Raw genomic sequence first — 13,175 nt, 5'->3', positions numbered from 1 at the left:
CTCATGGTAAAGATAGTGGGAGCTTTCCCACTTTTGGTATATTGCTGAAAAACACTCCCATCTCAAGTACAAAATACAGTGAGATGCAGGATGAAGCTCCTTCTACTCTACCCTAGTATCAGGACATCTGTTGAACTCACTAGCACAATCTTTAAAGTTTCCAGACATCAATCATCCATATATACAATACACAGTTACAAGGAAGTCCTACGTCCCATCAGGCTAGGCTGGATTAAAATCCATGGGAAACATTTTCCCCCTGTTGGATGGGGGGTGGGGAAAATGTGTGGGCACGCGCCATTTTATGTGGGCGGGCCAATTAAGGCACACCTAGCATGATATCCACCAGGAAGCGCTATGCACTCCCTGTGTGGGCGGGCCGATTCCCTCAGCCTGGTGTGCGCTCTATTGCGCATGCACATGAAAGCCTCAGGGAGACCTGTGCGCTCTAAGTGCTGCCTCAGGGAGATCGGCTCAGAATTAAAATTTTTAATAGAAATGATAAAAACAATTTCCCTGACATGTCCCCTCATGTGACACTGTCACATGAGTTGGGACATGTCCATAATTTTTATTGAAAGGTTTGATAAAAATTTAATTACCCTCACGAAACTTCATCCTGCCCATGGATGAGGTTTCATGCTTTTTCTGAAGCCCGCCAGGACTCCTGGCCTGCCTGCCAACCTTAAGGTTGGATGGGCAGGTCCATTAACGACCTTCAATTAGTTTTTCAATGGCCTCAATTGGCCATTGACAGGTTGGCGGGCACGCAGCTGACTCGGCTGCAACCCCACCGACCTGAAAATGGAAATGACACAGGGTGACGTCGGGAGTTCCACCCGATGTCATCCCGCATCACTTTAAGCGTCGGCGAGCAGGCCCCGCCCCCACTCGCCAACCGGAAGATCCTGCCCCACATTTCAGAAATTGTAAAACATCCTGTAAATTGCTCATCTCCTTTAATTATTTGTTCAGCAGCTGTGCCCATCATCCTTATACATTCAACCAGTCTAAAAGGATAGTTCTAATTCCCCAATAACAATAATGCCAAAACTGAAAAAGGGGATGTACCACTTGTTGAATGCAGATAAAACCACCTAATTCAGCAGGATTCAGTGCCAGAAAATCTGTATTCTCTATTAATACAATGGAAACTAAAAAGCACTTCCACAGTTATACAATTTTTAAAAGCTGTTGCTCCTACACTGCAAGTCTTCACAAAGTGCCAGAAGCAAAATGTTCTTTTCAGGATCATTCCAATCATACAATCAATTGCTGTCTGGAAGAACAGGTCAGTTTCCTGCAGCTAGGCTTTCCCAGCATCAAGCAGTTATGGTGCAGATGTATATATATGGCTGCTGCAATAAGTTTATAACGTGATTAATATTGCTGATTAATCCATGCTCACCACTAACTCCAGAGATCAAATGGTTGGATTTTTAAAAAATTTAATGGGGAATTTATTAATCCACTCATTAACGCCTTCCCAGACTGACTGCATCCTTGCTTCCACAGTTGTTCCATGACACCGTGTCCAAAAGTAGCCTCTGGTCTGAGCGCTGTCACCTTCATACAGCCACCAGCTTTGGTCACAAAACTGGTCAATTCCCACACTTCCCTCCCTGAGTAGTTATTAGTGCCATTGTTGGAGTTTCTTTCTAGAATTCAAGCTGATGCTCAAAATATTTAACTTTTGCACCACAAATGATAGTTTCCTTAAGCAGGCCTTTTATAAATCAAAACTTACTATTGTGTGTAATGAATAGGTCCCTTGGGCTAAGGGTCTGATATAACCCAGTGGTAAAATGCAGATATAGAATGGGCAGCCCACTGTATACAGTACTCTGATCTCTCCACTGGCAAAATGTGTTGCCAGATCACATATTTCAGGTTAAATTACAAGGAATATGCACTAAGATAAATTGTATCAGCGGATGAAAAGGTTATATAGGTAGAAGGCACAGCATTTTAAGATGGCACAAACGCAGCAGCAGTGAGCAGAGAAGACAGAGGAGGGACAGAGTAGCAAGTGAGGTCAAGGTGTAGAGGTCTGTGAGCACTAATCAGCTAAAATAGAAAGCAATGAGCAAGCAGGCAGAGGGTGTGTATGAAGTGTTGGATGTTTTTGTCAAATTTATAGGTGTCAGAAAACAGCACAGAGAATGTTAAAGATTCAAACTCGTGGTCTTTAGGAATGTTCAATACTGGAGAGTCACAAGGAATTAAAAAAATATTTTTCACGCATAGTTTGTTCAAGTTGTGACATGTGGATCTGGTCCCATGCTCCTGGAAATTTGACTTCTCTGCAATAAATTTCTGACTCCAATTTATTTAGAGATTAAAACTTCCTCCCATGAACTTTTTATATAAGCACACACTTTTATGCTCACCATAATGTGGTTGACCACCGTAAACTGTGGGACCTGCACAAACATTTTCACATTTATCTCAGCCAGATATGCCTCCGGATACAAAATGGGCACGTTGGAATGCCTGGAGCATAGAGATACAACATCAGGCCTCTCACGCCCAAAGAATTGTGAAACGCTGAGGAAAATGCATGCTTTAAATTTTCCAAATTTTGAAGAAGGATTTTTCACTTGAATTATTAATTTCTTCTCACCACAAATGCTGATGCCTCATCTGCCCCTCATCAGATGATCAAGTAAAGGATCTCCTTTCTTATAGACAGGCTAACATCATTTTGAGTTGCGATCGAAGAAACAAAAGTTTCTATCTTAACCTTAGTTCAGAATTATTCAGATTTCCCCCTTTATAACTGATGTTTGTTATAAAATGACATATAAAAGCTCAGTTTTATAATTAATAAAATTGACAGGGCTTAGACTTCAGCACGATGCCCATTACATTACTTAATTAAAAGATGGATAAAATGAATTTAATAATCATCAGGGCTCAACTAATTGCTGAGTGTAATGCCTGTTGCAATGCTGAGCCACAGACCAGGAAGATCAAAGGTTTTGTCCCTGGTCTGAAATGACTTAATCCAGCCCAGGCACAATACAACAGCAACATGCTTTTAAATAGCACCTTTAATATAATAAAACATCTGCAAGTGCTTCAAACTAAATCTGACACCAAGCCACTCAAGATGATATTAGGACAGGTGAGGTAGGTTTTAGGGAGCATGTTCAAGGAGAAGAGAGAGCTGGAGATGCAGAGAGGTTTTGGAGGAAAATTCCAGGCTTTGGCAGCTGGAGGCACAGCCACCAATGGTAGTGATTAATATCAGATTTGCAGGAAGCCAGAATTGGAGAAATACGTGAAGCACAGCTTGGATAGAGTGTCACTGGTGCCAAAAATCTGTGGTGCTTTGCCCAAGTGGTTAATTATTTTGTGCTTAATGCTGAATGACTGGGGGTGGGCAGAGGACAATGTTTGGTGCAGCTACTGAGTGAGGAAAGCAGTGGATAGCAATCAGCATTGGAAATTTGTTTTATCCCTCTAGTCCAGGGTATTGAGGTCTGTGCCTTAATGATTCCATCATCTCCCTGGCCACTTTTTGAGACACTTAGCAACCTTGAAGGTCTGTTTGACCATAAGATGAGATTCAGGACAAAAAAGTGGAAAAGCAGATTTGTAAAAAGCATTCTAGCCAGAAGGTGGAATAAATGGCACACAACTCCCAGAACCAGATAAAAGTTATATCTCTTGCATTCGATTTTTACATATATGTTTTATGTTTTCACCACTGCCCCCCTCCCACCCCCCCAGGAGTAGTTACATTCAGCAGAAATTATAAAGGACTCAATGAAAATTTCTGCTAAAATAGGAAAAAAAAAAATACTGTGTCTAATATACTTACACAATGGGTATAAGGACTTTTGAATCCAATCAGTGCCAGAATAGGTCTGCAGTCTCGAGAGTTAAGCAGCGATATTAATCCAGATGCAACTCCACATAAACCCATAACTGCATCTTAAGTACACTTGCACTATTCATTTCCTCATGGCAAATTCCAAATCTTAGGACTTCTGGAAGAGAATCCGCAGCACACTCCTAATGCAAGGTACTTACCCATTTGTGTTCTTGGTGGATGTGCTTACACCTGTGGATATCCAAAATGCACTCCAAATTCAGACTGCTTCACAACTTCATCCACCTTTGTCGGGGAAGGAAAGGCAGAAAAGAAAAGAAAACTGGGTTCAGCACTTGCTCCATGTAGGCAGTGATCAGGTAGGTAAGTGTCACCTGTGTTGAGGCTTCTCAATGTTCATTCATTTAAATTAGTTGGACACAAGGCACAAAAGGTTTCAGGTACCAAAATTCAAGATCATTGCAAACAGGGAGGAAAAATGCAGGATAACAATAGTTACAGCTCAGATGGTTTAAGCGGGTTCAGAAAGGCAAAAATGCTGACGGAATAGTTAGAAGGCATTTTGTTCAAGTTAATTAAGACTACCCACTGATGTAAGGTAGCAAAGTGTTCTTTATTTTGTATCAAGATAAACTGTACTAATTAAGTGGGTGCACTCATAACTACTGCTCTGTATTTAACTCAAATAAATAGCTTCAATAATTCATATTATGCTCCACCTCATCCAATGGCAAACCATGTCAAGGGGAAGACAGTGCTGGCTCAAGTAGGTTACTTTAAAATCACTTAGCATTAGCCTCTTTTGCTCCTTCATCCTCCATATTGAAATGAAGAGCTTCTCTTCAGAAAGGTGGTGAACTCTGCTTTGCTTGAAGAGCTTTTGCAATCAGAGGAAACTTTTTTTTAGTATAAATAGAACTATTCTTTTAATCGATTACTCATCTTCTACTACAATTAGAGATGTATAAATTACAGGGCATAAAGAGAAAACAACTGGGTGCACAAGGGCACAATTTCAAAATCTGCAGATGACACAAAGCTTGAAAGCATTGTGAAATGTGGAGGAGGATAGTGATAGGCTCCAAGAGCAAACAGGCAGGTTGGTAGAATGGCTGGACATGTGGCAGGTAAAGTTTAATGCAGAAAAATGGAAAGTGTGAAGTGATACATTTTGGGAGGAAGAACAAGGAGGGGCAATGTAAAATGAAGGATACAATTCTAAAGGGGGTGCAGGAGCAGTGGGATGGGACACAGCAACATGTGCGCAAAAATTGAAGGTGGCAGGGCAGGTTGAGGAAGCAGTTAATACAACAAACAACATCCTTGGCTTTATAAATAGCGGGGCAAAGTACAAAAGCAAGTAGTTATGGCAAACAGGTGAACCTTTATAAAACACTGGTTGAGCCTCAACAGGAGTAGTGTGTCCAATTCTGAGCACCAAACTTTAGGAAGGATGTGAAGGCATTAGAGGGGGTGCAGAAAAGATTTACAAAAATGGCTCTAAGAAGCAGGAACTTGGAGAAGCTGGAGCTGTTCACCTTTGAGAATAGAAGGCTGAGGAGAAGATTTGATAGGTGTTCAAAATCACGAGGGGTCTGGACAGAGTAGATAGGGAGAAGCTGTCCCCATCAGTGGAAGGGCCAAGAAACAGAGGACACCAATTTAAAAGTGATTAGCAAGAGAACCAAAAGTGACATGAGGGAAAAAAAATTCTGAATGTATGTTTGGAATTGAAATGCACTGCCTGAGAGTACGGTGGAAGCAGATTCAATCGTGGCTTTCAAAAGTGAATTGGATAATTACCTGAAGAGAAAAAACTGCAGGATCATGGAGTAGGACAAGAGAGTGGGTACAGCCAAGTAGCATGTGCAGAGAACCGGCACAGAGGGGCACGACAGCCTGAATGGTCTCCTTCTGTGCTGTAACCATTCTATGATTCTAATTTGCATTAACACAAGACTAATCCAAAAGAAATCATAGCACAGATAAATCAATGTTTTGATTGAAATCATAATTTGTTTGACATCTCATTTATGTAACTCAGCTACTGCCTCAGAAAAGAAGCTTGGGAACCACCTTATCCACAATTAAACATTTGCCAAAAATTACCCACTATCATAAGTTTCCAATTCCTCTAAAGTAAAATCACCAGCTTCTAGATTACACGATTCTCTCCAGACATGCAACACATACTCCCTGCACAGCAACCATCTGACACAGTTATTACTTGTCTCATCATCACAGGAGAACTTTAACTGTATTTAAATGTCAATGCTCAAGCTGGAAGATGCTACAGTCTCATTAAAACTATTAAGTACATTTTAATTTTATAAACCCATCTCCCCCTCTCAGCTGAGACCGTACTGAAGAATAATTCAGCTCAAACCATGTGGAATGAAGTCCTACATTAATTTTACCACATTAGGCAGAAGGAGTTGTGATACCAACCTGGCTTTCATTTTAATGAAAACAAGGATTGATATGATTTTCATCTCAGAGGCTTGATCCATCCCCTGTGAAGTGAAATGGGATGATATATTTTTGTCAGAAAGTGTCAACCATGACTCAGTGATGGAGCTTGTACCTCAGAGTCAGAGTCATTTATGACAAAGGAGGACGACATTCGGCCCATCAAGTCCATGCCGGCTCCCCACGGAACAATCCAGTCACTCTCCTGCTTGGTCCCCGTAGCCCTACAAGTTTATTTCTCATGAGTGCCCATCTAATTTCCTTCTGAAATCATTGATTGTTTCCGCATCTACTACCGTCATGGGCAGGGTGTTCCAGGTCATTATCACTCACTGCGTAAAAAAGTTCTTCATATTCTCCCTGCATCCCTTGGCCAAAAATCGTAAATCTGTGTCCCTTAATCCCTGTACAATCAGTTCTCCCGAATTAACTCAAACATGTCCAAGCACCTATTGATTTCCCACTCCACCCCCTCTCTTTGCCAGTCTAATTTTCCTCTTCACTTTCCCTCGCAACCTACTGCATTTGACCTAGTTTTCACTTGAAGACTTACACCCTCTTTTTTTGTTTCATTAATGCCCTATCTCCCTCATCATTCAAGCAGCCCCATTTTTGGCTCCCTCAAATTTCGCCTTTATTGGAATGTACCAGGCTATCCCTGAAGCATCTCTTCCTTAAAGATCATCCATTGTTCTGTTACAGTTTTTCCTGTCAGTCTCCAGTTCCATTTTACCCTGGCTAGATCTCTTCTCATAGCATTGAACTTAGCCCTCTTCCAATTTAGAAGTTCTATATTAGATTGTTCCTTGCTCTCCTCATTACTAATGTAAACATTATACAATGACCACTCTTATCCAAATATTTCCCCAAAGACACTTGGCCCATTTGCCCCTCCTCATTTCCCAGCACCAGATCGAACAATGCCTCCTTTCTAGTTAGCCTGATAACAGTGATCAAGGAAGTTCCTCCCCACTCCTTGCTCCTTTAATTACTGAAATATCGAATGGGATAGTATTAGAGTAAGGAGCAAAGAATATCGAATGGGATAGTATTAAAGTCCCCCAGTATTACCACTCTATTGCTCTTGCGCACCTCTGATTTCCCGGTAAATTTGTTCCTCTATCTCTCTCACACCATTTGGAGGCCTATAGTATACCCCAAACCATGTGATCAGACCTTATTTGGTCCTCAACTCTAAAAAAAACAGATTCTGGTTTGCCTCATCAAGGGAATCCTCTGTTTCCATTACTACAATGTCTTCCCTAATGATTACTGCCACCCCACCTCTCTTTTTTCCAGACATTTTATATTCTTGTATGTTAATCGCCTAGTCCTCACCATTTTTAAGTCCCATTTCCATTATTGCCACTACATCATTTTGCCACATGGCCATTCGTGCCTGTAACTGACCAACTTTATTCACCACACATGTACATTTACGTACATGCATTGTAGTCCTGTCTTTGCATTCCTCGCATTCCTTTTTAGTCTGCTCCTATCTAATAGGTTACTACTTCCTTCCCTAGTACTGTCTAACACTCTTACTTTATTCACCTTATTCTTGTTTTCCACTTCTATGTGCTGGTGCCCAATCCCTGCCAGTTTAGTTTAAACCCTCCCCAACCACACTAGTGAACCTCCCCACGATAACACTGGCCCCAATCCTGTTAAGTTGCGACCCAGTCCTTTTGAATAGTTGCCTTCTGTCCCAAAACTGGTTCCAATGTCTCAAGAACCTGAAGCCCTTCCTCTGCACCATGTTTCAAGCAAGCATTGATCCTCCCTATCTTCCTATTACTACTCTCAAGGTCCTACTTTTTAAACTTCATCCTTACCTCCTGAAAATCTGACCTTAGTACCTCAATATCTGGTCTATGTTGTTGGTACCAACATGTACCACAACTTCTGGCTCACTCCCTTCCCCCTGCAAATATTCTGCATCCTCTCAGTGATGTCCATTTCCCTGGCATCACAATGATGGTTACAGAAATGCCTATCTCCCTACAACAGGATCTCCTATAATGACTGCATTTCTACATTTTGCTGTTCCCTCCCATGTAGTCTCTTGCCCATTGGTGCCATTGTCAGGAATGCACTCCTTCACGGTAGTGTCACTCTCAGCTGTCTCTAATGGAGTATCTGTTTGGCAGCGACACTCCGACATGCCTGCACTACCTGCCTCTTCCTACTCATCCTGATGGCCGCTCACCTACTATCCTGATCTCCCGCGGCCTGTTGATCACCTCTTGGAATGTTTAATCCAGGAAACTCTCATCCTCCCTGACATTCCACAGCAACTCCAGCTGCCACTCAAACTCAGAGACACTTCCTACAGACGTGGTCACCCAAGACGTGTGAAGTATCCTGAAGTTCCCACATGGTGTAGGAATTGCAAACAACAGGTCTCAGATGTGAAAAGAACACGATTCCCTCTTTAACAATTTAAATAGTACCCTGTTTAAACTATTAATTTTAATTAATACCTCTGGACCTGCTCTACACTTATACTCAATTCATCTACTGCTGTACGAACCCCAATGCCTGATTTGAAACAACTGCCCTAGTTTAGAGAGAGAAAAGAGAAAATACACACCAGTCACTTACCTTCTTCCCTATGACAATACAGTTTAACTTTCTTTATAACACAGTAAGATTGCTCCGCTGTGCTCTCTCCCAGCCCGCTCCTTCATAGCTCTCTCGGGTATAACTGTGATCTCTCTCCCATTCCACTCCTTCATAGCTCTCTCTGATCTCCCTGTGCTCTCTCTGCCAGTCCACTCCTTCATAGCTCTCTCTGATCTCGCTCCTTCATAGCTCTCTCTGATCTCGCTATCATCTCTCCCAGGCCTGCACTTTTACAGCTCTCTCAGAAGCCCAATTCCAAAGATTTGAGCACTTAACCCAAAGGATACCTTGGTGCTGTACAGGGAGGAAGTTACATTGTTTGAGACGTAATCTTTTGAATAAGATGTTAAAGTGAGGCCACATCTGCTGTCTCACGAGGACGCGAAACATCCCAGAGCATTACCTGAAGAACTCTCCTGATGCCCCAGTCAACACTTTTCCCTCAATCACCAAACAGACCATGGTCATTTTTTGCATCTGCTTGTTGGATCTTACCATGCACAAACTTTAGCCTCATTTTTCTACATTGAAACAATGACTTCATTTCAGAATACTCTGTTGGATGTGAAACACTACGGGAGGTCCCGAGAATATGAAAGGCACGATATACATCAAGTTCTCTTTTCAATGTGCCTGAAATGTCTTACAATCATGTTGATTTTCTGAAAAATCAGGAAAAGAACAGCAACAGGGGGTGGAGGTGGGGGTAGGTGTGGGGGCTGGTGGTTTGCTTGCTGACATTGTGGCCTCTGTGCAAATTTGCTGGAGAGGGAGGAAAATGTTATTGTCACACATTTTTCTTGTTATTATAAAAAGCAAGCACAAGATTGAACACTGCCAAATTGGGCTTCCTCCCCAAGTACAATAGGGATGACTTCCCAAAGTCGTGGAGAAGTGACAGGGGAAAAGATAATCCAAAAAGCACCAAATGGTATTAAGCATTCAGATGGTGTTCACAATTATCAGAGGAAACAAATATAAAAACAAAGATGAAAGTAAAATATTGCAGATGCTGGAAACCCGAAGTAAAATCAAAAATGCTGGAAAAACTCAGGTCTGGCAACATCTGTGGAGAAAGAAACAGAGTTAACGTTTCAAGTCCATAGGACTCTTCTTCAGGGCTAAAGAGAAGCAGGGATGTGAAGGACTTTATACCGTTTAAGAAGGGCTGGATAAGATAGAAGGTCAGGGATAGGTGGGAGCTGAGGAGAGATTGACAAAATTGTCATGGACACAAGGCAAAGGGAGTGTTAACAGTAGTGGTAAAAGCTAAAGAAGTTGCTGATAGTGGCATAAAGGTGAGATAGCAGAATGTGTTAATAGCAGAACAAGGGTCAGCGCTCTGTGAAAGCACAACATAGAAACCAGTGACAGATGGCCCTGTTGGGGGGAGGAACAAAGTACTGGAATTGGGTTTTCCCAGGCATTTCACCAGTCACCAACACAGGGACCAGAGCACATGTAAATGTGGCAAGGATGACTGGAGCTGACATGCCATGTCATATATGCAAGAATATGGTCTGTAGCACTACCAGACCCTTTCTAATGTCAATAATAAAGAAGCTCAGTTACCAACATTTTTTTTAGACCTGCTCACAGAAAATCTGCCTGGCCACATGAAGGAGAATTAAACACTCCCAGGAATCTCAATTGATGTTACGATCCCTTCCTTGCTATGAAGACTCCTCAATCCCAGAATGGTTTAGTTAATTGACTTGCTGATGTCTGCTGCATAATTCTTCTGCTAAACTGCACGCATCCCTTAAGGCTAAGAAATCTAATTGCTGCCAAGTAAAAGACTAAATCGGGTATTGGATAATCACAAACTGTAACAGGCAGGCAAAATGCTTAATGGGTATGATCACCTAGTAGTTATGATCATGGACTAGAAACCCAGGCATTGAGGTTCAAACCCCACGCCTACTCATGACTTCAGGCCCACACTATGCGATTGACTCAACACCCTCAGGGCAGCTAGGATTGGGAAACATCCCAAAAGAAGGTACAAATTTATAATGTTATACAGTACATCCCCCATAGCAAGATACTCTGACATTATGGTTTTTTTATTATTAGAAGTGGGCTTTGCTAGCAAGGCCCGCATTTATTGTCCATCCCCGTCAAGCACAACAGAAATCAAATTATGGAAATTTACTAAGCGAAAATGTGTTTTTATTTCAAAGCTTTGGAATGCACCAGTATTTCTGGATTTAGGATGAGGTAGTTATGCTCACATTTTTCTGGAAATTGTAAATCAATAGCTCTCACTGTTCGCATATATTTATTTAGTTAAATAATATGATACAATCCCCCTAGGGGAACTGTGAACAAAAACAACAAAATTTACTGAATGACCCAATTTACTGAAATGAGCCCCCCAAATGAAATTACCAAGATTTCACTTTTTGTGACTTTTACTTTAACACAAATCAGAACCAACATAAATTAAACATGAGTTAACAGGCAAATGATATTTCAAATAAAAAAAGGTAAATTTCACTTTAAATAATCAATATAATAAACATACATCTTACACAACCACAGCACCCGTCTCACTCACTCCCTGCAGACTTTTGGCACCTTGTGCAATTCCAAAGTTCTCCAAATCAGCCTCTGGATCTCTTACTTTCACTCAATCAATTAATCCTCAAGTTGCATTCACCGGGAGTCATAGTCTCCAGGCACCTTTGGGATGTCGTCACCTAAACACCACACTCCCGCCGAACTTCCGTAGCTAGATTCACAAGAGTCTTGATAACGCAGCTCCCCAGAGACTCCTTTATCCATCCCTTTAATAAATCCCGTTAAATGGGCTGATCAGTTCTGGCAAAACTGAAGCAGCAGTAAAATTATCCAATTCACAATCCCTGCTCTAACTCTGTCTTTAGCTTTGTGTGTAATATAGTTAAACAGGACAAACAGCTCCTTGTAAACGTACCTTCTATGTTCTCGCCTCTGCTGCAGCTCTTCTCTGTCTGCCAGCTTCTCATCTTAATTTCCCTCCTGTTGCTACTGCTTCCAGGTCAAGGGTCACCATGTCACATAGACCACTATTTATTAATATCCAAGAAAAATACAACTGATCCTTTCCAATTGATGCAAACTCTTAAAAATCCTTTTCAAACATTCTTAAAAACAATTACAGATTCCACAGGATTTTAGAAATTACAAATTTTCCTTACTGTACAGCTTCCAAGTCAAATGTTACATTTTGTAACATAACAATGTTACATTTCCAGAATCTATGAATAGCTGGTTGGTAGATGTTCTGGGATGCAGTCAGGTAAGATTAATGGGATTTGGACATGATATATTTGATAGTGTTTAAATGTAGAAATATGAGGATGGATCCTTTGAGGCACAAATCGCAGGCCAAGGCAGTGAGAGATGGGGACAGACATGAGATCATCATGTGACCAGTCCAATGTTCGTAGGCAGAAGTGAGTGATGCTGTAGACTCACTAGCAACATGTATAATACATTTTTAAGTGCAAAAGGCAGGCATGACAGAAGTAACATAGCCAAATAATGTTACGGGAAGTGTGACACTTACAGAAATAGTACATGCAAGACTAAAATACAGACCACAGCATCAGTTCACTGGCATTTAGCTATTTAGAGATTCTAAATGAGGAGACCAGATTAACACCCAATTAAGCAATGTTGCTTTAGTCATCCAGTAGCTCATACCATTGGACTCCAACTATTTCAAAATATTTCCTGCATCCAGCAAATATTAGGGTCCTTGAAATTTACAGAAAGCAGTTCTGTTTGCACGGTAGCATTGCACTTTTGGAAGGTGCCACCTTGCAGGTGAGAAATTAACAGAGGTCCCATCTACCTGCTTAGGTGGGTGCATAAGAATCTATCAGTCGAGGAAGGGTAGGCAAATTCTCTGACCTGACCTTCAACTAACAGTGGCAAAACAATTGTCTGGTCATTTACTTCTTTCGGTAGCCTGCTGTTCACAAATTTGTTGACAAATTTCTCTACATTATCAAGGTGATTGGCAAAAGAAGCAATGGTGACATGAGTAAAAACTACGCACCACATGGTAGAACCTGGAATGCACACCAGGAAGTATGGAGGAGGCAGTTTCAATTGTGGCTTTCACAATGCAATTGGATAAACACCTGAAGAGAACAAATCTGCATGGCTACAAGATAAGAACAGGGAAGTGAGACTAGCGGAGTTGCTCTTGTAGAGAGCCACCAAGGGCATGATGGGCTGAAGGTTTCCTTCT

The 13,175-nt window shown here is 41.5% G+C and overlaps 1 protein-coding gene across 5 annotated transcripts in view; it reads right to left on the bottom strand.

Annotated features, from left to right (window-relative positions):
• The window catches only part of LOC121276203 (MAGUK p55 subfamily member 6-like), a 141,236-nt gene that overhangs the window by 109,052 nt on the left and 19,009 nt on the right, over positions 1-13,175 (bottom strand). Inside the window, exons 1-2 of one of the 5 annotated variants that reach the window (XM_041184351.1) lie at positions 11,460-11,477; positions 4,039-4,123 (exon numbers count right to left, since the gene is read on the bottom strand). The exons of 2 other annotated variants lie outside the window; for them this stretch is intronic. In XM_041184351.1, the coding sequence (XP_041040285.1) occupies positions 4,039-4,042 (4 nt within the window). In that variant the 5' untranslated portion in view covers positions 4,043-4,123; positions 11,460-11,477. Of the gene's footprint in view, positions 1-4,038; positions 4,128-11,459; positions 11,478-13,175 lie in introns of those variants that run through there. 2 more of the 5 variants (XM_041184350.1, XM_041184352.1) reach the window with 2 other exon arrangements.

The sequence above is a fragment of the Carcharodon carcharias genome, chromosome 3 (assembly GCF_017639515.1).
Source record: "Carcharodon carcharias isolate sCarCar2 chromosome 3, sCarCar2.pri, whole genome shotgun sequence".
NCBI classification, from domain to species: domain Eukaryota; kingdom Metazoa; phylum Chordata; class Chondrichthyes; order Lamniformes; family Lamnidae; genus Carcharodon; species Carcharodon carcharias.
Note: the sequence above shows the minus strand (reverse complement) of the source record. Positions and strands in the feature narration are given on the sequence as shown.